The sequence below is a fragment of the Rhineura floridana genome, chromosome 17, assembly GCF_030035675.1.
Source record: "Rhineura floridana isolate rRhiFlo1 chromosome 17, rRhiFlo1.hap2, whole genome shotgun sequence".
NCBI classification, from domain to species: Eukaryota; Metazoa; Chordata; class Lepidosauria; order Squamata; family Rhineuridae; genus Rhineura; species Rhineura floridana.
This window is the reverse complement of record NC_084496.1, coordinates 16,270,859-16,298,548: the sequence shown is the minus strand read 5'-3', so window position 1 is coordinate 16,298,548 and position 27,690 is coordinate 16,270,859. Positions and strand designations below refer to the sequence as shown.

The 27,690-nt window shown below is 41.6% G+C and overlaps 2 protein-coding genes across 3 annotated transcripts in view; one reads left to right on the top strand and one right to left on the bottom strand.

The window, feature by feature from the left end:
* The window catches only part of BAIAP2L1 (BAR/IMD domain containing adaptor protein 2 like 1), a 121,351-nt gene extending 112,082 nt beyond the window's left edge, over nt 1-9,269 (top strand). Inside the window, exon 14 of the mRNA XM_061599692.1 lies at nt 1,602-9,269. Coding sequence (XP_061455676.1) covers nt 1,602-1,677 — 76 coding nt within the window. The 3' untranslated portion in view covers nt 1,678-9,269. The remainder of the gene's footprint in view (nt 1-1,601) is intronic.
* A 420-nt stretch (nt 9,270-9,689) lies between these two features.
* Nucleotides 9,690-27,690, bottom strand: part of BRI3 (brain protein I3) — a 42,611-nt gene continuing 24,610 nt past the window's right edge. Inside the window, exons 3-4 of one of the 2 annotated variants that reach the window (XM_061599311.1) lie at nt 11,701-11,749; nt 9,690-10,078 (exon numbers count right to left, since the gene is read on the bottom strand). In XM_061599311.1, the coding sequence (XP_061455295.1) occupies nt 9,968-10,078; nt 11,701-11,749 (160 nt within the window). In that variant the 3' untranslated portion in view covers nt 9,690-9,967. The remainder of the gene's footprint in view (nt 10,079-11,700; nt 11,750-27,690) is intronic. The other variant, XM_061599312.1, reaches the window with a different exon arrangement.

The window sequence follows — 27,690 nt, the reverse complement described above, 5'->3', positions numbered from 1 at the left end:
CTGTGCAAAAAAATACAGAACAATCTTACATAAATCTTAATTTCAGAAGTTCCAGAGAGGTCTGTGGGACTATCAAGAAAACAAAGCATAAGCTTTTGGAGGAAGCATAAGCAGGAGTGTATACCTAGAAAATCTGTCTTGTTCTTCAGTGATTCAGAGGGTAGAAGGACACTCCAGGGGAAGGAACAAGCTGGCACTCTATTTTGTTAATAAAGACAGAAATGCGTCTCGCATACCTACTCCAGAAGCACTCATTTTAAATGGGTATGCGCCTCATAAGAGTATAGGATTGCTTTGTTATTAGTTGTCTTTATTTTACCTCATGGTTATTAAATAAATATTATTAAATGTGTCTGCAATACATTTTGGTTTATTTTTCTTGAACGCTGTTCTTTCTCATATGGTCTTTTGTTAAGGAAAACCAAGTCTTTTTGTGTTTGTTTAGACTAAAAAGAATAACAAAAAATTGTTTCTGTGTTTATTGTTATTTAAAACTAAATGAAAATATATGAAGTAGGCTCTGGCCTACAAAAGTTCATGTCATAATAAAAAATAGTCGCTGAAGTTCCACAGACCGTTGATTTTCATGACAACTGAGAGACACTCCCCCAACTGTGACAAAATGCTTATTGTCCTTGTCAAATATGTTAGAGATTTTATTTATATTTAATATTATGGAGGCTCTTGACTTACCTAGTTCAGTCTTTTTTACAGATTTGCAGTCTGCTGGGCCCAGGTGAGGCCTTGCAATCAGCTGCTCCAAAGAAAGTGAGTGGAGCCAGGGTTAAGGACTAAGCCACCTTGTGAGAGCCATGGGCCCTTTAAGGCAGGGTATATAAAAAAAATGTACTGCCTTCAAGTCGATTCCGACTTATGGCGACCGTATGAACAGGGTTTTCATGAGGCTGAGAGGCAGTGACTGGCCCAAGGTCACCCAGTGAGCTTCATGGCTATGTGGGGATTTGAACGTAGTCCAACACCTTAACCACTACACCACACTGGCTCGGCAGGGTATACATTCTTCATAAATAAATGCACCGACAACAAAGCACCATAGAAATGGTAGTATGACAGAACAGAGAGATGGGGCAATCCATGCTGCAACTGCTTTTGTAACTGAGGCCATCATGTGAGCCTGTCTATACTGCCTGGCACTGACTGCCTGGCGGGGGGCTGAGGCCGCTCCAAGAGGAATCTGGCGGGACTTGAGTCTCACAGCCCCCCTGACGTTTACACCTCTGGAATGGAGTATACATTTAAAGAAGAATGAAAGTTGGCCCTTTGGAAGAATGGCTAAATCATTCCTGCTTCATAAGTACCTTGTTGAGTTCCATAATAAGGTGTTAATTATTCATTTTAGACATGTTTGGAAATGGAACTGAAAAGTGTACCTCCTCTCTGCTGCCATCTCTTCTTTGCGGGGGATCCAAGTGAAAATGGCGGGGTGGGGGGAGTTGGCAACAGTTTTCAGTGGAACCCAGGAATTCTGGCCTCTGCTGCTGGCTCTTAAAGCTGCAACAGACCTGATATAAATGTTGTCCAATATATTTTGTATTATTCCAAGCCATGTAGTCAATTTTTGTGGTCTTTTTTTATTACAGTGGAGAAAATCCATTTGCTACAGTAAAACTCCGACCAACAGTAACAAATGACCGATCTGCACCAATACTTCGATGAGCAACTTTATCAGATTGTTTTTTTACCCTTCCTCATAAATAGTATCCACAGCAATATGATTTTCAAATGCTATTTGTAAATGTTATTTAAATATAATTAATGTGTACAGTAGCAAAAAGGTGCAAAGGAGTGCTGACTTTTAAAAAAAAAACTTTTTTTGCTTCCTGTATCAGCTAATTATTGATGGGTTAAGATGCTTGAAAATTATCTCAATTTTGCAGTGTGCCTTGTTTAGGAAGACAGAATTGTGAAAATAGGGAAGAGGCTTGAATAGCTTCATTACCAGCATAATTAATCCTTTATTGCTCTATGTGAGTTGTATTGTCAATCCTATGGGTAAATTCTAATTATTTAAGATTGCCTATACCATTTACTTAGATACATGAATATGCTTAGCTGATTTTTAAATAGACGAGCCATTTAAGGATTGCCTTTACTTAAAATAGAATATTGTATAATGTTTCATTCTGTTGGTTAAGATAAATGTATTAGGATACAGTAAGAATAAATATTGATCTTCTGAATGTTCAGATAAGTGTAATATTAATATAGTTTGCAATATGCTGAAGCACGATATAACTACTATACTGTCTACTTTCTTTTAGATAGGTTCTAGGAATAGGGCAGATTAATACAAATTCAGTGATTAAGAGCTAATGTTAGAAATCCTGGCTGATCCTTTGTCCCTTTTTAAGGTGCATAATGTTCAAATTATGTCTCTAAAGACAGGTTGATGCATGTATAATAAAATATGGGATTATTAATATATAAAGAACTACACTTCAAACGCTATTTTAAAAAAGCATGTATGCATATTTACATTTTAAGCTTTTGGGTATTGCATGTACAATCTCTAGTCCCTGGTGGCTACAGACCAATCTCAGTGGGTTGTAGCCAAGAAAATTCTACTCAGAGTAGACCCATTGAAATTAATAAACATAAGTTAGTCATGGCCATTAATTTCACTGGGTCTACTCTGAGTAGAGCAAATATTGAATACAACCCTTCAGCAGTGGCTAAGGGAATTTTAAAGAAAATGTAGATCTACATTTCTCCAACATTTTACAGATAAAAATATCAACAGGTATGCAACATGGTTAATGAAGAGAGTTGTGGGGCTTCATGAAGTGATCTTGAGTACACAAGAAATAAGGCTACCTGCTCACCCCGCTTCTAGTTCATATTGTATTACATTTCATCCCAGATTGTTGATAGAGGTGGTAATCATTATTTCTTAAAAAGCAGCAACACACATACCATTAAGACCTTACTTCATTTTTTCCATCATAAAGGCGAACGCTTCGTCCCAGCTCTGATTAAACTATTTTCATATAAGATTACCCCCCCAACTCTTATATGGCGCCCCTGTTTGGATAAATTCCTTAGGTTCCTCTGTTGAAACCATACTTTCCAGTTTCCTCCATTGCCTTCTAGCTGTGCCCCGCTGTGTCCCCTCAGCGGCCTTAAGACTTGAATGCGGGTTGACCTCTTTGGAATGTCGAGCATGGATCATGACTTTTAATTTTTGGGTGAAAACTTCGTTTAACCCCCCCCCAAGGCCTTTTAGCTCCATTCTGGAATGACCCTTACCCCTCTCTTCCTGGCTAACAACCATAGAAGCCAAACTGCAGAAAATTGGCCTCTCTAAAGTCTATCTGGCCTCCCAGTCCCATAATGATGCAATTACACAGATTTGTTCTCGGCTTATGGACATTGACTATCAAAACTCAATCGCCAATGCTTCCAAAACATGTTCCCCACTGTTCCTAAACTTACCCTTTGTATCTGGTAAACTCGCCCCCTATTTGTATTTTCTCACTACACCCAAACTACGTTTAGTCTTCACAAAAGCCAGGTTCAATGCCCTAAATTCAGCAGTAATGGAAGGAAGATTTCGACAAATTCCATACGAACACCATTTCTGTCCTTGCAGATGCGCCCAGATAGAAACTCTTACACATTCCATTCTGGTCTGCCCGTTATACACACAAATTCGAGCTAAATTCCTCAACTCCATACTGATGACTCAGAAACTTAAAAATTATTCCCCCGAAGACACGATTGCTTGTCTTCTTTCAGGCTCCGATAAAGACATCACCATACAAGTAGCCAAATTTGTCTTTGCCGCTCAATCAATACGTGCTTCCTATTAATGTCTGCTTTATGAATTATGTTTCCGTTCTGTATTATATGTTGTTGTTGTTTTCTATTTTGTTCCATGCTTTTGGGTCATTGACTGCAATTTTAATAAATCAATCAATCAATCATACCATATGGCAAACAGCTTTTGAAAAGAATTTGTATATAGTGCTGGTGGATTCTGCTTTCAAAGAAAAGTTCAATACTAGTAGATGCATGCAATCCCTTGGGTATAAGCAGCTATTTGGATTTCAGACTTGAGAAAATATTTAAAATTTAATTTGGTACACAAGAAGCTGCCTAAGTAAATTGTCATTGTTTGCAAAACAAAATGTAAACCATTCAGAGAACGTTATTGGTAGCAATTAAATCCATCCTTGTACATTATGTTAAATACTAGCAGGAGCATTCCTGCTGGTACTGGAAGCCTTCTGCTCAGGTTTATGGGCCAATTTACAGCTGTAGCTCAGGCCTAATTTAAGCTTCTGGTACTGGGACAGCTATTTAGAGCAGGAATAGCCAACATGGTGCCATCCAGCTGTTAAACTGCAATACACATTACCCCTGATTGTTGGCTATCCTGGCTGGGCCTGATGGGCACCACAATGGCTTCCTGAGTGAGGGTTCTTAACATGGAGTACTAAAGGGATAGGAATTTTGCTGTTCAAATAACTGCAATTAGAGGTTTGTTGTTATGTGCCTTCAAGTCGATCATGACTCATGGCGACCCTATGAATCAGCGACCTCCAATAGCAGCTGTCATGAACCACCCTGTAAGTTCAGGTCTGTGGCTTCCTTTATGGAAACAATCCATCTCTTGTTTGGCCTTCCTCTTTTTCTACTCCCTTCTTTTTCCCCCCAGCATTATTGTCTTTTCTAGTGAAATGCCTTCTTATTATGTGTCCAAAGTATGATAACCTCAGTTTCATCATTTTAGCTTCTAGTGATAGTTTTGATTTAATTTGTTCTAACACCCTATGGGTCTTTTTTGCAGTCCATGGTATACGCAAAGTTCTCCTCCAACACATTTCAAAAGAGTTGATTTTTCACTTACCCACTTTTTTCACTGTCCAACTTTCACATCCATACGTAGCGATCGGGAATACCATGGTCTGAATGATCCTGACTTTAGTGTTCAGTGATACATCTCTGCATTTGAGGACCTTTCCTAGTTTTCTCATAGCTGCCCTCGCCAGTCCTAGCCTTCTTCTGATTTCTTGACTATTGTCTCCATTTTGGTTAATGATTGTGCCAAGGTATTGATAATCCTTGACAAGTTCAATGTCCTCATTGTCAACTTTAAAGTTGTATCAATCTTCTGTTGTCATTACTTTAGTCTTCTTGAGATTCAGTTGTAGTCCTGCTTTTGTGCTTTCCTCTAACTTTCATCAGCATTCGTTTCAAATCATTACTGGTTTCAGCTAGTAGTATGGTGTCACTGCATATCTTACATTATTGGCATTTCTCCCGCCAGTTTTCACACACCCTTCATCTTGGTCTAATCCTGTTTTCCGTATATATTATGCGTATAGATTAAAAAAGGAGGGTGATAAAATACACCCGTCTCACAGCCTGGGAACCAATTGGTTTCTCCATATTCTGTCCTTACAGAAGCCTTTTGTCCAGAGTATGGGTTGCACATCAGAAGAATCAGATGCTGTGGCACCCCCATTTCTTTTAAAGCATTCCATAAGAACATAAGAAGAGCCTGCTGGATCAGGCCAGTAGCCCATCTAGTCCAGCATCCTGTTCTCACAGTGGCCAACCAGGTGCCTGGGGGAAGCCCACAAGCAGGACCTGAGTGCAAGAACACTCTCCCCTCCTGAGGCTTCCGGCAACTGGTTTTCAGAAGCATACTGCTTCTGACTAGGGTGGCAGAGCACAGCCATCATGGCTAGTAGCCACTGATAGCCCTGTCCTCCATGAATTTGTCTAATCTTCTTTTAAAGCCATCCAAGCTGGTGGCCATTACTGCATCTTGTGGGAGCAATAGTTTAACTATGCGCTGAGTAAAGAAGTACTTCCTTTTGTCTGTCCTGAATCTTCCAACATTCAGCTTCTTTGAATGTGCACGAGTTCTAGTATTATGAGAGAGGGAGAAAAACTTTTCTCTATCCACTTTCTCAATGCCATGCATAATTTTATACACTTCTATCATGTCTCCTCTGACCCGCCTTTTCTCTAAACTAAAAAGCCCCAAATGCTTTCCTCATAAGGGAGTTGCTCCATCCTCTTGATCATTCTGGTTGCCCTCTTCTGTACCTTTTCAAACTCTATAATATCCTTTTTGAGATGAGGCGACCAGAACTGTACACAGTATTCCAAATGCGGCCGCACCATAGATTTATACAACAGCATTATGATCTCGGCTGTTTTATTTTCAATACCTTTCCTAATTATCACTAGCATGGAATTTGCCTTTTTCACAGCTGCTGCACACTGGGTCGACATTTTCATCAGGCTGTCCACTACAACCCCGAGATCTCTCTCCTGGTCGGTCACCGCCAGTTCAGACCCCATGAGCGTATGTGTGAAATTCAGATTTTTGCTCCAATATGCATAATTTTACACTTGTTTATATTGAATTGCATTTGCCATATTTCCACCCATTCACTCAGTTTGGAGAGGTCTTTTTGGAGCTCTTCACAATCCCTTTTTGTTTTAACAACCCTGAACAATTTAGTGTCGTCAGCAAACTTGGCCACTTCACTGCTCACTCCTAATTCTAGGTCATTAATGAACAAGTTGAAAAGTACAGGTCCCAATACCGATCCTTGAGGGACTCCACTTTCTACAGCCCTCCATTGGGAGAACTGTCCATCTCTGCTTTCTGCTTCTTAACCAATTCCTTAACCACAAGAGGACCTCTCCTCTTATTCCATGACTGCTAAGCTTCCTCAGAAGTCTTTGGTGAGATACCTTGTCAAATGCTTTTTGAAAGTCTAAGTACACTATGTCCACTGGATCACCTCTATCTATATGCTTGTTGACACTCTCAAAGAATTCTAATAGGTTACTGAGACAGGACTTTCCCTTGCAGAAGCCATGCTGGCTCTGCTTCAGCAAGCCTTGTTCTTCTGTGTGCTTAGTTAATCTAGCTTTAATAATACTCTCTACCAGTTTTCCAGGGACAGAAGTTAAGCTAACTGGCCTGTAATTTCCAGGATCCCCCTTGGATCCCTTTTTGAATATTGGTGTTACATTTGCCACTTTCCAGTCCTCAGGCACGGAGGAGGACCTGAGGGACAAGTTACATATTTTAGTTAGCAGATCAGCAATTTCACATTTGAGTTCTTTGAGAACTCTCGGGTGGATGCCATCCGGGCCTGGTGATTTGTCAGTTTTTATATTGTCTATTAAGCCTAGAACTTCCTCTCTCGTTATCACTATTTGTCTCAGTTCCTCAGAATCCCTTCCTCCAAATGTTAGTTCAGGTTCAGGGATCTGCCCTATATCTTCCACTGTGAAGACAGATGCAAAAAATTCATTTAGCTTCTCTGCAATCTCCTTATCGTTCTTTAGTACACCTTTGACTCCCTTATCATCCAAGGGTCCAATCACCTCCCTAGATGGTCTCCTGCTTTGAATGTATTTATAGAATTTTTTGTTGTTGGTTTTTATGTTCTTAGCAATGTGCTCCTCAAATTCTTTTTTAGCATCCCTTATTGTCTTCTTGCATTTCTTTTGCCAGAGTTTGTGTTCCTTTTTATTTTCTTCATTCGGACAAGACTTCCATTTTCTGAAGGAAGACTTTTTGCCTCTGAGAGCTTCCTTGACTGCTCGTTAACCATGCTGGCATCTTCTTGGCCCTGGCGGTACCTTTTCTGATCTGCAGTATGCGATCCAGTTGAGCTTCTAATATAGTGTTTTTAAACAACTTCCAAGCATTTTCGAGTGATGTGACCCTCTGGACTTTGTTTTTCAGCTTTCTTTTTACCAATCCCCTCATTTTTGTGAAGTTTCCTCTTTTGAAATCAAATGTGACCATGTTGGATTTTCTTGGCAATTGGCCATTTACATGTATGTTTAATTTAATAGCACTATGGTCACTGCTCCCAATCGGTTCAACAACACTTGCATCTCGCAAAACACATCATAGTTTTTCATGATCTACACAATCAAAGGCTTTGCTCTAATCTATAAAGCATGGGGATTTCCTTCTGAAATTTCTTGGTCTGTTCCATTGTCCAATGTATGTTTGCGATATGATCTCTGGTGCCTCTTCCTTCTCTGAATCCAGCTTGGACACTGGCATTTCTTGCTCCATATATGGTAAGAGCCTTTATTGTAGAATCTTGAGCATTACTTTACTTGCATGTGATATTAAGGCACTAGTTCAATAACTACTGCATTTCCTGGGATTCCCTTTCTTTGGAATTGGGATGTATATTGAATGCTTCTAATCTGTGGGCCATTGTTTAGTTTTCCATATTTCCTGACAAATTTTGTTAAAATTTGGACAGATTCAGTCTCAGTAACTTGTAGCAACTCTATTGGTATGCCAACTATTCCTGGTGATTTGTTTCTTCCAAGTGTTTTAAGATCAGCTGCCACCACACTTTCTAAAATTTCTGGTTCTTCATCATACGGTTCCTCCGTGAATGAATCTGTCATCCTTGCATCTCTTTTATAGAGTTCTTCAGTGTATTGCTTCCATCTTCCTTTTATTGCATCTCAGTCAGTCAGTGTGCTCTCCTGTTGATTATTCAACATCCCTACTCTAGGTTTAAATTTCCTTTTAATTTCTCTAATCTTTTGGAACAGGGCTGTTGTTCTACCCTTTTTGTTGTCCTCTTCTATTTCTATACAATAACTATTGTAATAGTTCTCTTTGTCCCTACGTATTAGTCTCTGTATTGTTGCATTTAGGGTTCTAACCATGTTTCTATCTCCTTTTGCTTTCCCTTGTCTCATTAACCATTTTAAGAGTTTCTTCAGTCATCCATTGAGGACTTTCTCTCTAACTAGAGGTACTGTCTTTTTGCATTCTTCCCTGATAATGTATCTGGCTTCATGCTATAGTTCTTCTGGTTCTTTGTCTACTAAGTTTAAAGCACAAATAGGAGGTCAAAAACCAGAATGCTGGAAAGATGTAGCTTTATTCTGTGCACAGAGGCACCATTGATTTCTTGCATATAAAAAAAGAAGAAATTTCTGTGTAAAATATGCTAAAGCCCAACGCGTTTCAGCTTGTGCAGTCAAGCCTTCATCTAATTTTCCTTTTTCAAGGCTAGGAGGTTGCTGTTGCGAGTAGGAGAGAGCCTACCCAAGGTGCACACAGAAGGTACTTGTACCCGTTCTTCCATAAGTAGCTTTTTAGGTTTGATGATGCTGAGACAACAAACAAATGTATGTATGTAATGCTGTATTTTTCATATAGAACTAGAAGTACAGGAAATAATTGGTGTTTTAACTGGTGCCTGCTTTGAGAACAGTTGAAAAGCCAACTATAAATTGCAAATTAAATAAAGATTGATATGAAATTGGTGGTGAGTTCAGAGTTGTTTTATTAAAGGGTACTTTGGTCCCTTTGAATTTACCATTTTGTATTTGCATTTACCATTTGCATTGGTTGCAGGCTCTGGTCTGAAGGCTCATGAGGCCAGCACCCTGCTTGAAGCTAAGCAAGGTCAGGTCTGGTTAGTGCCTGGATGAGAGACCGCCTGGGAACCATATGTAAGCTGCCTTGGGTTTCTATCATGAAAAGAAAGGCAGGGTATAAATGTAATAAATAAAATAATAAATAAATACTAGGTGGAAAAATCACTTCAGCTGAACTTAACAGCCCTAACTTAGCTTTTGGTAGTTAACATTTGAACTGGCATTACTCAATTTTTATTCTCTTTAGAAAGAAGAAAAGAGTTGGGCCCCACTCATGTTGCAAAAACCTCTTTTATTTAAATTTCCAAAAGGTGCACTTTAAAAGACAAAATCAGGTGGGATTTGCGTCTTACAAACAAACATGCTCATAGATCAGTTTTGCATGCAAAAAAGAGAAGAGAGACTAATTTTATCACACTTTCACAAAATCAACTCTGAAGCATAAATCTGATTGTACATTACATTTACATTAGAAAAAAGGTACTACAATAGTTATAGCTTCCAAAAATCCCATTTGTGCTGATCCCCTTAACCAAATGTTGCACCACAATTAGGACATCTTCGTTGCCTCAGTGCAAGACAGAAGAGAATTCCAATAGGAAAAAATACAATGGCACAAAGCACACCAAGACAGGTGAAAGTGTCTTCCAATACACCAACTCTGCAAGAGGAAAAAAAACATAAGTTGATATATAATGCTCTTTTTAAAAAATCAAGCTAGCTTGACAGAACTACACAAAAACTGTTTTTGGAGATTTGTTTCCCATAGGACAGTAGGGCCCCGCTTACCGGCGCTTTGCTTTCCGGCGTTCCGCTAATGTGACGGCAAGAAATTCCCCGTTTTAAAGCCAGTTTTGTGCTTTTGTGGCATTTTGCGGCATTTTCGCACAACGCACCCCATTATACTCAATGGGTTCCACTTTACAGTGATTTCCGCTTTACGGCAGCAGTCTGGAACGGAACCTGCCATATAATAACCCGCCTGTAATAACCTCTGTACAGTTTGAGTACACTTCCCTGCCCCCATCTTTAGACCAGTGTTCCTCAACCATTTTTTAAAAAAACAAAACAATGCCCCCTTTTAACTAACATAAAAATCTCTACCTTTAGTTTCTATACTGTGAATATGTCAAGGTACTTATTTAACTGCAAGCAAAAGATTCTGACCTTCAACATTTTTATTAATGACGAATGAGGAGGTGCAGGGAATGCTTATCAAATTTGTAGATGATACAAAATCGAGAGTAGCTGCTAATACCTTGGAAGTCAGAAACAAAAATCAAAGGGATGTTGATAGGCTGAAGTATTGGACTGAAGACAACAGAATGAAATTTAACAGGGATAAGGGCAAAGTTCTACACCTAGGGGAAAAAAACCAAATGCAGTTATAAGATGGGGGATACTTGGCTCAGCAATACTACATGCGAGAAGGATCTTGGAATTTTGTTGATTACAAGCTGAATATGAGTCAACAGCACGATGTGCCTGCAAAAAATGCACATGCTAGTTTAGGCTGCATTAGCAGAAGTATAGTTTCCAAATAGCATGAAGTATTGGTTCCCCTCTATTCGGTACTGGTTAGGTCTCATCTTGACTACTGTGTCCAATTCTGGACACCACACTTAGAAGGATGCAGAGAAACTGAAGAGGGTTCAGAGGAGGGCAACGAGAATGATCAGGGGACTGGAAACAAAGCCCAATGAGGAGAGACTGAAAGAACTGGGCATGTTTAGCCTTGAGAAGAGAAGAGTAAGGGGAGATATGATAGCCCTCTTCTAGTCCTTGAAAGGTTGCCACCCAGAGGAGGGCCAGGATCTCTTCTCTATCATGCCAGAGCGCAGGACACAGAATAATGAGCTCAAGTTATAGGAAGCCAGATTTTGGCTGAACATTAGGAAAAACTTCCTGACTGTTAGAGAGGTAAGGCAACGGAACCAATTCCCTAGGGATGTGGTGGACTCTCCAACACAGGAGGCATTCAAGAGGCAGCTGGACAGGCACCTAGGTATGCTTTAACTTGGATTCCTGCATTGAACAGGGGGTTGGACTCGATGACATTATAGGCGTCTTCCAACTCTATGATTAATTACTCTCGGGCAGAGCTTTGCAGTTTTTACATTCAAGCGGTATATTTAATTTTTGTTAAATAAATAAAAGAAAATCCTAAGTATAGGAAGCCAGTATAAGTTGACCCTATTCCAAACTCCGTTCAGGAGTGGGGCTACTGCTGCCCAAGGTGGCCTGATCTTGGTACAGGGAAAACAACAATAAAGTTTAACTTACATTACGCTTTTTGCCAGTGTAGGTTCCACTGGGTTGCCAGGTGATGTGACTGAGGGGAAAGAGGTTTGGAATAGGTGTAAGTCCCTCACTGCCCTGCCAGAAAATCACTTCTGGAGACTGGCAATGGAGTAGGTTTTCACTGGATGAGAGTTATGCTGGCTCACCTCCAAGACCCACCTATTCTAAACTTGCTAATCCCATCAGATCCTGGGTTTGGATTGCATTGGCAGTCAACTATTATTGAGAAAAACAGTAAGTGTGACACCAGTGTGTTGTAGTGGTTAGACTCTCAGATTAGGACTGGGGAAACCCAGGTTCATATCCCATTTGGCAATTGTCCAGGGAGATAGGTCACGTTATATAACATCCGCACAAAGTGCAAGTGTGGCATTCTCATCTCCAGCAACAAACAATCTTAGGCGCTAAAAATTTCTGTTCACTTCCCAGTCCAACAGCGGTGGCCTCTCCTTAACGAGATTTCTTCAATCTCTCTCACACACAGAGCTCATCTCTTTAATACCCATCTCTCTACTCCCACCTCTGAAGAAACCAATCTCTGTATTTTGCCATCATTAATTAGATTTTCATATGGGGAGGGTGAGTTCTGGATACCCAAATTCAAGCTGATGGGAGAAAAGAGAGCCTTGATACTTTTACCCTGCCAAAAATTTTCCACCAAGTTTTCTTCACTGCAGAAGTATAGCGGTGTCAATTTCAAGAAAAAGAGGGTGTGTTTTGGCAATTGCATATGCAAGAAAAGCCAAAAAAGGAAGGGAACTGGAGTGATCTTGAACTGCAGATGCAGAATGTGTTTCACTTGCCATTTCTTCATTGATGAAAAGAGCAAGCAGCACAGTCCAATGGCACACAGTTCACAAAAGACACAGACAAGAAACAAAGGCAGCAGGAGTAATCAAGTCATACGCAGCTTTGATGCCTCAGGTCACCTTAGAAGAGGTAGCTGTTCCTCTACACCAGGGATGAGGAACCTCAGACCGAGGGGCCAAACGCAGCCATTCAGGCCTCTCTACCTGGCCCTTGGAACTCTTCAGAGACCATACATCCCCTCTATTTGAGGCTCTGGGGAGTAACTGGTAGTCATATTGATAGACCAGGGGACCCCAACCTTTTTTTTCTCTCTCAGAGGCACATTTGGAAATCTAAAAAACTGTCATGAACACCAGAAGACACCCATTTCACAGCAGAAAAAGTGGCAATGTTCAGACCCACACACACAAAGCAGGCAAAACACCTACATACACCCCAAAACAAATAAAAGATAAAAAAAAAGGCCAATACGTTCAAAGCCTCAATTTTAAAAATAAAAAATTGGGAGCAGTGGGGGAAGGGTTTAATGGGTGCCAAGGAGGATGTGCAAGGCCACCGCAGCATTCACAGACACCATGTTGGAGACCCCATGGATAGACTAACAAGCTGTCTGTATGTGAGGCAGCTTCATAAAGTCCAGAAGCAATGACTAATTTTTATTTAAGGCCAAACAAACATCAAAGCAATCAGCAAGTTTTCACATTCACTGGAACTTTTCTTTAGCCTAGACATAGAAAAGAAAGAGAAAGTAGATGGCCTAGTTTGCAGTTTATAATAGCGTTAGGATGGAGCTGAGCTGCTCCCCCATGAAGATATCAAAGCCAGCAGCTAAGCAGAGGAAGACTAATGACTTATCTATTCGGTTTATATCCCTCCCTTCCACCTGAAGAAGCCCAGAGCAGCAATTGCAGCTTTAAACAACAAAGCATTCAGGACTCTGAAGGTGAATAAAAATAACTTTTGCAAAGTGGAAAGCGGCCTTTAATGCAGGGCTGTGGAGTCGGAGTTGGAGTCGTGGAGTCGGAAGCAATTTTGGGTGGAGTCGGAGTCTGAGTCGGTAGAAATGTATCGACTCCGACTCCTTCATAAATGGCAAATGTATATTAACTAGTAATAACAAATTTACTGTAGTAAAATGGTAGCACAAGGCATTTCATCACCACCACGTGCATCCAGAGCTTGGAAAAGTTACTTTTTTAAACTACAACTGCCATCAGCCCCAGGGATTGTGCTCGTGGGAGTTGTAGTTCAAAAAAGTAACTTTTCCAAGCTCTGGATTCACATGGTATGAAATGCCTTGTGCTACCATTTTACTACAGTAAATTTGTTATTACTAGTTAATATACATTTGCCATTTATGAAGGAGTTGGAGTCAGAGTCGGACAGTGGAAAAATAGAGTCGGAGTCGAAGGTCTGGCATACCGACTCCACAGCCCTGCTTCAATGACCACAGATTTAGGCCCATTGCATGCCTCATGTGTAATAATCATGCTGTAAGACGGCAGTCAGCAGGACAACCGATATGACTAGGCAACAGTAATCTATGCCAAGGCTACACAGATCTTCATTTATAAAAAGTTAAATTAGGCAATAAAAAAATGTACTGCCTTCAAGTCAATTCCGACTTATGGTGACCCTATGGATAGGGTTTTCAAGAGGCTGAGAGGCAGTGACTGGCCCAAGGTCACCCAGTGAGCTTCAAGGCTATGTGGAGATTTGAACCCTGGTCTCCCAGGTCATACTCCAACACCTTAACCACTACACCACACTGGCTCTAAATTAAGCAATAAGATAAGCCAAATTAAAATTCAATTGTCCCAATATCTGTTGGGGGACAAATTCTGCCAAAAACGGCCCCTCCAAGAAATTTCAGACGTGTTGGAGATAACTTTCTCCTACAGAAAGTGGAGGAAACAACCAGAGCATCAGCTATCCTGGACTTGATTCTAATAAAGATGATTTGGTGGATGAAGTGGCAGTTATGGGAACTCTGGGGGAAAGTGACCATACCATACTTGAATTCTTGATTTTAACAGAAGCAAAAGCTGAGAGTAGCCATACCCGCACCCTGGACTTCAGGAAAGCTGATTTCAATAAACCCAGAACAATTGTAAGTATGGTTCCATGGCAAGCAACCCTAATAAGAAAAGGAGTCCAAGATGGGTGGGAGTTTCTAAAAAAAGGAAATTCTAAAAGCACAATGGCAATTTATTTCTTTATTTATTGATTTGTTTGTTTGTTTGTTTGTTTGATTTATTTATTAGACGCCCATCTGGCAGGTTGACCCTCCACTCTGGGCAACATACAGTAAGAAAATATATAGTACACTCAATATAAAAGCATATACAGAAAGGTTAAAAATCACAACTAATAACTGCCAAACCTGATAAAACCTAGCCCACCTCGACAGCCTGATTGAAGAGCCACGTCTTCAAGGCCCGGCAGAAGCACATCAGAGAAGGGGCCTGGCAAAGGTCAACTGGTAAAGAATTCTGTAAGATGGGGGCCACAACTGAAAAGGCTCTCGCCCTAGTCCTCTCCAGTCTAGCTGCTTTAACTGGTGGGATATCAAGTAGGCCTTTGGTGGTCAATCTTGATAAATGGCCCCCCTGGTGATATTGAGGGAGTTCTTTTAGGTAGACTGGGCCAGCATCATATAGGGTCTTAAAAGTTAAAGTCAATACCTTGAATTTGGCCCGGGTGACCACTGGCAACCAGTGCAGCTCCCTGAGGACTGGAGTGATATGATCTCAGCGGCGGCTGCCTTTACTCAGGCAAGCCGCTACATTCTGCACCAGTTGCAACTTCCGGACTGTTTTCAAAGGTAGTCCCACATATAGTGCATTACAATAGTCTAGGCGAGAAGAAACCAAAGTATGTACCACAGAAGGGAGCAAATGACTGGGGAGGTAGGGGCGTATCCTACAAATCAGATGGAGTTGATATAACGCCGCCTGATTTACGGCAGAAACCTGAGCCTCCATAGATAGCTGAGAGTCAAGAATGACCCCCAGACTACAGACCTGGTCTTTCAGGGACAGATGTACTCCGTTGAGCACCAGGTCAGTGATCTCCAATCTTCCCTTGTCTCCCACCAGCAGAACCTCAGTTTTGTCAGGATTCAGCTTATTCCTGCCCATCCAGTCACTCACCGACTCCAGGCCCTTGGATAAAGTTTCTATTGCCACCAGCTGTGAGGATTTAAATCTGTATATCATCCGCATATTGATGGCACTGCAGGCCAGATCTCCTAATGATATCACCCAGCGGCTTTATATAGATGTTGAATAACACTGGGGAAAGGATAGAGCCCTGCGGCACCCCACAAGTGAGAGGCCAAGGAACAGAAGCCTCTTCTCCCAACGCCACTCTCTGGTATCTCCCAGAGAGGAATGAACGGAACCACCGAAGTACAATGCCTCCTATACCTAACCTCTCTAGGCGATCCAAAGGGATACCGTGATCAATGGTGTCAAAGGCCGCTGAGAGATCAAGGAGAAGAAGGAGAGTATATTCACCTCTGTCCAGTGCCCTTCTCATATCGTCCACCAAAGCAACCAAAGCTGTTTCTGTCCGGTGTCTGGGTCTGAAAGCTGATTGAAATGGGTCAAGGTAATCCGCTTCCTCTAAATATGCTTGTAGCTGGTTCGACACCACCTGCTCAACCATCTTACCCAGATGGAGTAATTCCAACAAGGAAAAAAGGGGGAAGACAGCAGAAGAAGCCAATGTGGCTTCACAAATTGCTTAGAGATGACCTGAAAACAAAACAAGACACATGCAGGAAGTGGAAAGAAGGCCAGGCCACAAAGGGAGAGTACAGGCAGGTATCACAGAATTGCAGGGATGGTGTCAGGAAGGTTAAAGCTAAGAATGAGCTGAGGTTAGCGAGGGATGCTAAAAGCAACAAAAAAGCTTTCTTCAGGTACATCCAGAGTAAAAGACAAAGAAAAAAAATTGTGGCACAACTACTCAATGAGGATGGCAAAATGATAACAGATGACAAAGAAAAGGCAGAAACACTCAATTCCTACTTTGGGTCAGTCTTCTCCCCCCAAAAAAGGTCTATGACCCTCCCGGGAAATATGAAGTAGAAGGGACAGGATTGGAGCTTAAGATTGATAGACAAACGGTCAAGGAATACCTAATCACTTTGAAGGAGTTCAAATCGGCAGGGCCTGATAAACTGCATCCTAGAGGATTGAAGCAACTGGCTGAAGAACTCTCAGAACCTCTGTCCATTATCTTTGCAAAATCGTGGAAGACTGGTGATGTGCCGGATGATTGGAGGAGAGCTAATGTTGTCCCTATCTTCAAAAAGGGCAGAAAGGAGGAACCAGGGAACTACAGACCAGTCAGCCTAATATCAATCCCTGGAAAAACTCTGGAGCAGAATATCTGTAAGCACCTTGAAAACAATGCAGTGATTACTAGGAGCCAACACTGATTTATGAAGAACAAATCCTGCCAAACTAATCTTATCTCATTTTTTGACCGGGTAACCTCCCTTGTAGACTGTGGGAATGCTGTGGACATAATATATCTGGACTTCAGCAAAGCTTTTGACAAAGTGCCCCATGATATTCTGATTAGCAAGCCAGCTAAATGTGGGCTGGATGGAACAACTATCAGGTGGATCCACAGTTGGCTCCAGAATCGTACTCAAAGAGTACTTATCAATGGCTCCTTCTCAAACTGGGTGGAAGTAACAAGTGGGGTACCACAGGGCTCGGTCCTGGGCCCAGTGCTCTTCAACATTTTTATTAACGACTTGGATGAGGAGGTACAGAGCATGCTTATCAAATCTGCAGATGATACAAAATTGGGGGACACAGCTAATACCGTAGAAGGCAGAAACAAAATTCAAAGGGACCTTGATAGACTGGAGCATTGGGCTGAAAACAGAATGAAATTCAACAGGGATAAATGCAAAGTTCTACACTTAGGAAAAAGAAACCAAATGCACAGTTATAAGATGGGGGATACTTGGCTCAGCAATATGACATGCGAAAAGGATCTTGACACTGTCGTTGATCACAAGCTGAATATGAGCGAACAGTGTGATGTGGCTGCAAAAAAGGCAAATGCTATATTAGGCTGCATTAACAAAAGTATAGTTTCCAAATCGTGTGAGGTATTAGTTCCCCTCTGTTCAGCACTGGTTAGGCCTCATCTTGGATACTGCGTCCAGTTCTGGTCTCCGCACTTCAAGAAGGATGCAGACAAACTGGAACAGGTTCAGAGGAGGGCAACAAGGATGATCAGGGGACTAGAAACCAAGCCCTATGAGGAGAGACTGAAAGAACTGGGCATGTTTAGCCTGGAGAAGAGAAGACTGAGGGGAGATATGATAGCACTCTTCAAGTACACGAAAGGTTGTCACATAGAGGAGGGCCGGGATCTCTTCTCAATCATCCCAGAGTGCAGGACACGGAATAATGGGCTCAAGTTGCAGGAAGCACTCTGATTGTAGCTCTGTGAGGGGAACAGGGCATCTCTAGCAAATCTCAGCACCCTTCACTAACTACACTTCCCAGGATTCTATGGGAGAAGTCATGACTGTCTAAATAAAGGTCTAGTGTGGATGTGGCCAGGGACAACTCTGGTTTAAATTTGGGTGAGAGGCTACATGTGCCTGCTGTAGAATAAAAAGTTGGGGGAAACCCTGAAAAAGAATGATACCGTTCAAAATGTTTTCCTTTTGGAAAGGAAAGGAGCTTCCCCTCTGCCCAGTGCCCTCCCACCCAATCTCCTCCCCTCCCCCCTTCCTGCCCTCCTCCTCCCCCCTCCCCCAAGACAGTTTCACCTATCCTAAGAATGATTGCACAGGAGTAAATCTCACTGAACTCAAAAAGCATGCATATGATCAAAAATGCCCTCCCCTCCTCCTCCCTCCCTCTTGCCCCTTCCCTCCCTCTTCCTTCATCCCTCCCTTCCCCTCCCCCTCCCCTTCCAATCCCCCCTTCTTCCCCTCCCCCATTGTCAGTTTTACCTATCCTAAGCATGATTGCATGGGAGTGAATTCCATTGAACTCAGTAAGCATGCAAATGATCAGACCTGCCTTTCCCGTCCTTCCCTTCTCCTCTCCCTTCCTTCCCTCTTCTTCCTCTCCTCCAGTCCTCCTTCTTCCACCCCCCTGCCCACTCCCCATCGTCAGTTTTACCTCTCTTAAGCATGGTTGCCCTCCCCTCCTCCTCCCTCCCATCACCTCCCTTTTGCCCCTTTCCTCCCCTTCCCCTGTGGTCAGTTTCACCTATCTTAAGCATGATTGCAGGGCGGTAAATCCCACTGAACTCAATAAGCATGCAAATGATCGATCCATTCTCAGCAAACTTGCACAGGATCATATTTCTTAACCCCCTCCTCTACCTAAAAAGCAGAGAAATTCACTAATAGGCAAAAAATCTTTTGGTTTAAGAATGTCCCTATAGCCAACAGATATTTCTATCAAACTTCTAAAAGCATGGAAACTGGGCAGCTATAGTGAATGCACCGGGGGAGCAGGAGATCTGACCTCCTCTCTGAGATGTTGTACTGCCCTACAAATCTGTCAAAATGAATTGAAATTGAATTGAATTGAAACTTTATTTTTACCCCGCCCTTTTTCCAAACTGGAACTCAGGGCGGCTTACAAATAGAATGTAGTTAAAAACATAGAAAAACATACAATTAAAATACAATTAAACCTTAAAACCGTAAAAGGCACTTAAAAATCTAAAAACAATTTAAAATAATACAAATAATAATATAAAACAATAAAACAAGCCTTGTAAAGCCCAATCCTAAACACTTTCTATCCCAAAAGCCTGTCGGAATAAAAAAGTATTTACTTGCCGATGGAAGGATGGCAAGGAGGGAGCCATTCGTGCCTCCCTAGGAAGGGAGTTCCAGAACCTAGGAGCAGCCACCAAGAGGGCCCTATCTCGCGTCCCCACCAATCGCACTTGCGAGGGTGTTGGGACTGAGAGAAGGGCCTCTCCTGAAGATATCAGGGCCCGGGCAGGCTCGTATAGGGAGATACGGTCTGACAAATAGCCTGGACCTGGGCCGTATAGAGCTTTAAAGGTCAAAACCAGCACTTTGAATTGTGACCGGAAACAAACTGGCAGCCAGTGGAGCTGTTGTAACAAGGGAGTTGTATGGTCCCTGTAACCAGCCCCTGTTAATACTCTGGCTGCAGCTCTTTGTACCAGTTTAAGTTTCCGAACAGTCTTCAAAGGCAGCCCCACGTAGAGCGCGTTATAGTAGTCTAAACGGGATGTAACTAAGGCATGTATCACCATAGTCAAATCAGGCATTTCCAGGAACGGGCGCAGCTGACGCACTAGTCTTAACTGGGCAAAGGCACTCCTGGCCACAGCCAAGACCTGGGCCTCCAGAGCTGAGTCCAGGATCACACCCAAACTGTGAACCTGTGTCTTCAGGGGAAGTGTAACCCCATCCAGCACAGGCTGAATCCCTATTCCCTGATCTGCCCTTCAACTGACCAGGAGCACCGCTGTCTTGTCTGGATTTAGTTTCAATTTGTTTGCCCTCATCCAGTCCATCACTGATGCCAGGCACTGGTTCAGGACCAGGACAGCTTCCTTGGCTTTAGGTGGAAAGGAGAAATAGAGTTGGGTGTCGTCCGCATACTGATGGCACCAAACCCCAAACCCTCGGACAACCTCTCCCACCGGTTTCATATAGATGTTAAATAACATGGGGGACAAAACTGAACCCTGAGGGACCCTATAGGACAACGGCCAAGGAGTCAAACAGGAGTCCCCCAGCACCACCTTCTGAGTTTGTCCCTCCAGAAAGGAATGGAGCCATTGTAACACGGTGCCCCCAAGTCCCATCCCAGCAAGGCGGTCCAGAAGGATACCATGGTCGATGGTATCGAAAGCCGCTGAGAGGTCCAGTAGAACTAACAGGGACACACTCCACCTGTCCAGCTCTCTGCGAAGGTCATCCACCGAGGCGACCAAAGCTGTCTCTGTTCCGTAACCAGGCCTGAAACCAGCCTGAAATAGATCCAGATAATCCATTTCATCCAAGAATCTCTGGAGCTGGGCGGCCACCACACGCTCTATTACCTTGCCCAAAAATGGAATGTTGGAGACTGGCCGATAATTTCCCATTATGGAGGGATCCAGGGAGGGCTTTTTCAACGAAGGCCGTACAACTGCCTCTTTTAGGCACGATGGAATTCTGCCTTGTTGTAAAGAGGCATTAACCACTCCCCTCACCCACTCGGACAGTCCCCCTCTGGCACTTTTGATGAGCAAACACAATTTAGGTTGGTCTTTCATAGTCCTATCTACTTCCTGTGTAGCTTGGAAAAATTTGGTAACAGGTGCCTCTGAGCATATGGTAAGTGGTGGCAACACCTGCAATCAGCCCAAATAACAGAAACAAGACGTGCTGTGCTGATCTTGTTTTAGCAGGGAGGAAGCAACAATATTAAAACAATTTATATAGTTCAGCTAGGCACTTTAAATATGTTTGATTTACTTTGTAATTTTAGTGATGTTTCCTATAGTAAATCATTTTCTTTTGCTTCTATTTCTGTGAATATGTGAGGTTTAAGCATAGCAGGCTAGAAACATGCATCTTGAGCAGGCCATGTTTGTTTTTTCCAACAGCTAGAGTCATTGCTTATGTAGCAACATATTGTAATCAATCTGATTTTACATCAAACTGCAGTTTCAGATTCAACTGTTAATGCACCCAAAATAGAAATAGAGCATAACTTCCAGTTTGAAACAAAAAAGGCTGTCTTCACCATCATATGACATTGACCAATACAAAGGCTTTAAAATTAATGAAAATAAATTGGACACAGATTTCTAGGATGAATAATGAGAGAAATATAATCTTCTAGGTTAGATTCTCTGTAGAAACAGTAATAACACAGAAAAGAAGCAAAGTAAGAAGAACACCAACAAACATACAAAAATGTAATTCTCCATCTCTGGAGATGGCAGGTGTTACCACCACTCACCATATGCTCAGTGGCACATGTTATCAAATTCTTCCAAGCTGCATAGGAAGTGGACTGGACAGTGAAAGACCAACCCAAATTGTGTTTGCATTTTTACAATACAATACAATAAGTTTATTACGGTCATAGACCCATCCAAATAATAGTTACAGTAGCACGGCATATACATAAAATGGCTAAAATGGGTAAAATAAAAATTAATTATAATACATAAGAACATAAAAATATAAATATAAAATTAGAGGTCTCTCAGTGAGGTATCAAACAATTTTTGAACGCTTATATTGTGCTGCATAAACAAATTTAGCCACCCCCACAGTTTGGGCTCTATTTGAACCATCCAGAAGACAGGATAACAGACATTCAGGGGATAAATTGGGGTATTTCGATATAATTGGGATAATGTATTTATATCTTTCCTGTTGATATAATGGACAGACAAAGAAAACGTGGGAGTTTCTAGTGCCCTCGTTTTGCACTGGCAAAAGCATTGATCGTAAGGAGTTCCCCGATATCTACCTTCCATTATTGCCGAGGACAGACAGTTGAATCTAGCTTTTGCAAAAGCACAGCGAAATTTGGGAATTGTTAGGTGATCAAGATATATAGCATGTTTAAATGGGTCTAAACTCAGTTTGTGATATAAAGGTGAACAGGTTTTAGAAGCTGCTGCTATTGAATTTTGACGGTCTATATCTATGAGTCTAGTTCGAACGGAATATCTGGCTACATTGAATTCTAGTGAGGTTAGTTGTTCTAAAGAGAAGCCTAATTGTGGGAGCTTAACTTGGAAGGCTTTCATCCATTGAGAGTAATATAGATCTTCCCAAAGGAATTGTAAATACCCAGGGAGACAATTATAGGAAAGTTTAGTCCAGTAATTGAAGGCATATGCCCAGGCTTGGCATTCAATGGATGGTACAGAAGCTTCCAATCTAAGGGCAGCATTCGGGACACATCTTGGCATCCCAAAGATTCGTCTAAGAAAGATTGAAAAAACCGCCTCAACAGAGGGTTTATAGGCTGAGATCCAAAGAGGGGCACCGAATAGTAATTGGGGGGGGGGTAATCTTAGATTTGAAGACTTGTAAAGCTGCAGGGATATATTGCCCACCTTTAATATAAAAATATTGTAAGATGTTCTTTGTCGTGGTACGAGCGGTCCTCACCGCCGCACAAATATGTGGGGCCCAAGATAGGGCATAATGAAACATAATGCCTAGGTATTTATATGAGGAGACTTGAGCAATTGATTGTCCGTTAATTGTCCACTCAGAAAGTTTATGGCACTTTGAAAAAACTACAATTTTGGTTTTATTAAAGTTGATAATTAAGTGATTCTCCAGGCAGTAGGACATGAAGGTCCTCATCAGGCGTTTGAGTCCTACTTTAGAATAAGATAGAAGAGCTGCATCGTCAGCATAAAGCAGGACGGGACATCTGTGCTTACTGATTTTAGGTGAATGCAAATCTTGGGAAAGACATCTAGATTTTAGATAATTCAAAAAAAGGTTAAAAAGTAAGGGGGCCAATACACAACCCTGTCTAACCCCTTTCGTTGTAAGAATGGAATTGGTCAGTTCCGCATCTCAACCACATCGAACTCGAAGGGAGGTGTTCAGATGTATGTATGAGATAAGAAGTAGTAGTCTTTTCTCTATTGTGGTCTTTGCCATTTTCATCCACAGTATTTCTCTGGATATGGAATTGAAGGCGGATTTTAAATCTACGAAAGCTGTATATAGTCCGCTTCCCACCTGGTTCCTATATTTTTCTGCTATGTGATATAATAGAATACAGTGATCTAAGACAGAACGTCCAGCCCTAAATCCTGATTGTTCCCATCCTAAAATGTCCTCTATCCAGGAACAGAGTTTATTTTTCAAATAGCTGGCATATAATTTCCCTATTATCGAGAGGAGACTAATTGGTCGATAATTATTGGGGTCATCTCTAGGGCCTTTTTTATAAATAGGGACAATTATGGCTTCCCGCCAGGCTTGAGGGATTAAGCCAGTGTTGTTAATAAAAGTAAATAAATTAGCCAGTATAGGGGCCCACCATTCATGATGATTCTTCAGTAACTCAGGGGGTATATTATCATTGTCAGGTGCCTTTGCAGCTTTTAGTTTAGAGATTAGTTCAGTTATTTCTTCCTGGGAGACAGGAGTCCACAGTGGTGTGTTAGAAAAGTCAAAATTGAAAGGATAATATGGAGAGGCGTGGCTAGTATCTTGTTGAATAGCTGTGTAATATTGCTCCCATATATAAGCTGGGATGTTACATGGAGTAGAGTTTACAGGCCTCGATATACCATTAATGATAGACCAAAATCTTTTTGAATTATTGGACTTAGAGGCCAGCACTAAGGATTCCCAGTCCTCCAGTTGTGCTTGTCCTTTTTTTTTGGCTATTATTGTCTTATAGTTCTTTTTAGCGATGTAATATTCAGTGGGGAGGCTACTAGCATTACTTTGTCGGTAATGTAAATAAACCTGTTTAAGTTCCCTCTTGGCATTACTGCAATCTTGATCAAACCAATTTGGGAGGCCAGATCTTGAGTTATACCTATGGTTATTCAGGTTGGGAACTAATAACGGATTTAAAATCTCTATCAATGATTCATAAATACTTAAGGCTGTTAAGATATTAGTGGTGTTTCCTAAATGCTCCTGTATAAGTTTAACCGAGGGTAGGGCAATAACAGCAGCTATCTTAGAGGCTATTTGAGGTGTCCATTTTAATCTTTTGTATGAGTGCTGGGTTGGCTGGATTTTCGCTTGGTGCTTCATTAGTAATCTAGTTGACTCCTTTAGCTGAATTGAAAGAGTTAGCGGAAGATGGTCACTATCTTGTCTTAGGCCGACAGAAATTTACAACGTCCTTCAATAAATGGTGGGAAATTATTATGTAGTCGATAACGCTACCTCCTCTGTTGGAGATGAAAGTATATTCAGCACATGCGTCCCAAGGTTTTAGTCCATTAAGGATGTCAAGATTCCGACTCCCGGTTAGACGTGTTAAGCATATGCCGGGGTAGTTCACCCTAAGGTCTTTAGAGACCCTATCAGTTTGATGAGCAAAGTGTTCATTATCCTCACCTCCCCACAGTTTCGAGGCCATAAGGGTGTCATTGTTGGGGCCAATTCTAGCATTAAAATCTCCCATTATTATTAAAGAAGCTTTAGGAAATCCGGCCTCCAGTTCCGTTATATAAGCCTCTAATTCATCCCACTTTTTATCGGTGTCTGCCCTAGTAATTGAAGGAGGAATGTAAACATTGATTAGTAACAAATCTGAAGTGTGCAATGACAACAAAAGAGACATAGCAACATTCTTACATGGACTGATACTTTCCAGGTGTGCGGTCAGGGCAGTGGAAATTAAGATTGCTAAGCCTTTAGCTCTGCCTTTACTGTTCCCATTGGGTGGCTCAGCTGGAAGATCTGCAGTATAGTAACCGTCCATGTATAGATTGTGAATGTACCAAGTCTCCTGAAGAAAAATTACATCGTATTGATGTAAGTAAACGGACATTTCAGAATTATTTGATTTGTTGTTCCACCCTGCTATATTCCATGATATAAGCTGCAGAGGCGTCTGAGTCAGTGGTGTTTTTCGGTTGCTACAGGTTTTAGATAGAGTTGAAGTAGTTGTGAGGCCACAAGGTGGAGTTATTTTGTGAGAAGAATGTCACTGTAATGCCTCTATACGGTTTAAAGAACCAGTGTAATCTGAAAATATTGCTACATTGGAGTTAGCAGATGTAATAGTCGGGTTCTTCGTTTTAAATGGTTTAACAGGAGAATGTGCCATAGCACTAAGGGTAGGATTGGGCTGATATTCCAACAGACTCTCATTGACTTTCATATCCTTCAGACGGAGAATTAAATTGTGTAATTTATTTATTATTAACGTGTGTTCTGTGAATGGGAGTTGGGAGTATAAGTCCTTAAGTTGTTGTTCCTTCGGTTCCAGATCGTGCAATAGAACTGATAAGGATTGTGACCGGAAGGGAGAAGCATTTGTATTGGTTTCCAGTTGTGGGCTGAGCTATAAAAGAGACACTGGACTGTCATAGGGAGAGATAGACGGAGACTCCGCAAAAGACTCATTAAAGGATTGAGTGTTAAATGTAACTAAAGGTGAGGGAGAAGCAGAGTTAATGTAATATCTTTGTATTGTTATGCCAAAGTTCATAAAATTCTCCCGTCTGTAATAAATCTGATTAGCAATTCTTGGCGAATGCAGGGTAACAATCAGACGGGGATAGCTGGTATCAGAAGATACATTAACCAGGGACTTGATGTAACTTGTGCTGTATGGAGGTTGCAGCAAACGAGCAAAACATTTGTCAAAAAATGGAATGCTTGGAAATGGAGGGCAACGTGCCAAGTACCTTTGATTATATGTCATTACTACTTGGTCCGTTTGTAAAACTAAGTTCCAGGGATAACTTTGAGTGTTAATGGTGAAGGTCCTTGTATTCGATTGTGTCGATGTTGATAGGGTGTTGGTTTGATCATCCCTGTTTTGTAAATCCAAATTGGCATGTTTAGTCCTCTGTGTTAAATGATCACTGTTTTTTTTGTAGGGTGGAGGTGCGCTTGGGGTTGGTCTGGAATTGTTTCCTATGGGAAGAGTTGGGCTTCTGAGTATCAAGGAGCTTGAACAGTGGCTTAAAATTCATTTTGTTAGTAGAAGAAGTTTTGATACCTTTAAGGTTCTTTGATTTCTTAGTCTTTAACTTTTGTTTTTGTTTCCCAGCCATTAAAAATTTCTTTGTTAATTTGTTCTTGTTTTTCTTTGTGTTGCTTGCACCTTTTGATTCCAGTTCCTGTTGCGTCCTGGTGAATAACGAAGTTGCCGAGACTCTCTGTTCTTCCGACTCCTGCAACAGGTAAACGCCAAATGATTCCACCAAGGTGGTGAGTGAACTGTTTGTTTCTGCAAGAAATCCTTTCACCAAACTCAGTTCTTCAAACAGTGCGGCTGGCCAGCCAGAAGTAGAGGTCTTAGATGCCGAAATGGGGATAGGGGTTTGAAATTGTAATTCTGTCGGTGTTGGTAGTTGCCTCTGTGAATCATGGGCAGAGTCAATAGTTATCATTTCAGTGGTTGAGCTCTCAAGGTCTGTACTTGACATGCAGTTGAATCCAGCATCTAATAGTTCCTCTGCCAAAGATTTTGCAGCTACATTAGCAACATATGCTTCCACTGAGAAAGGTTGTTCTAAGTTCCATTCATGCATCTGTGGGGGGGGGGAGGTTACTTGCTGAGTCTTTAGAAGGGAGTGAAGATACGTGCAAAGAATCCTGTGCATAAAAGAAGTAGTTCGTAATTTTTGTTTGCTTTTTGCTCCTTGGAAAATCTCCATCCATTGCCACTCTCACTGCTTCTGCTGAAAAAATGCTATTAATCAAATGCCAAGAGGCTTTAACTGAGTTGTAAGCCGTCAGAACTCCCTATTTCCAAGGGCTGTTAAAAGATGACACTGATAATCAGTTTTCACAGAATTAACGTTGTTTTAACTGACTGACTGGATAAAACCTATGTCAGTCGTGGAGAAGTAATGGCGGTTTCGCCCTTGCGATTAAAGCCTTCTTATCAGCTGTGCAGAGTAAAGTAAAAAAACCACAGATGAAAATACATCTACTGTGGAGACTTTCAGCCAAAACTTCATGAGTAAGAAGATTTCAAAGGTCAAAGTAAATTGTAAATCCTTTGACAAAAGCTGAGCGTACAAGGAATGTGTCTAACCGGAAGCGGAAACCGTCCGGACCCCGTCTCTGCATTTTTACAAATTTGTAGGGCAGTACAATATCTCAGAGAGGTCAGGTCTCCTGCTCCCCTGGTGCATTCATTATAGCTGCCCAATTTCCCTACTTTTTAAAGTTTGATAGAAATACGGATGTTCTTAAACTGCAAGGTTTTTTGCCTATTAGTGAATACTCACTTTGCTTATTCCATTCATGCTGCCCATGGGGAGGAAACAGGGAGCACTACTCTCAAAGAAGAATTCCCCTCAAAGAGGTAGAATCTCCAAACTTCCTTTGGAAAAGGAATTGATTGTGAAACTGCTCTGAAAATTGTAGCTGTGAGGGGAAGAGGTCTCCTAAAAACTCTCAGCACCCTTAACAAACAACAGCTCCCAGGATTCTTTGGGGGAAACCAT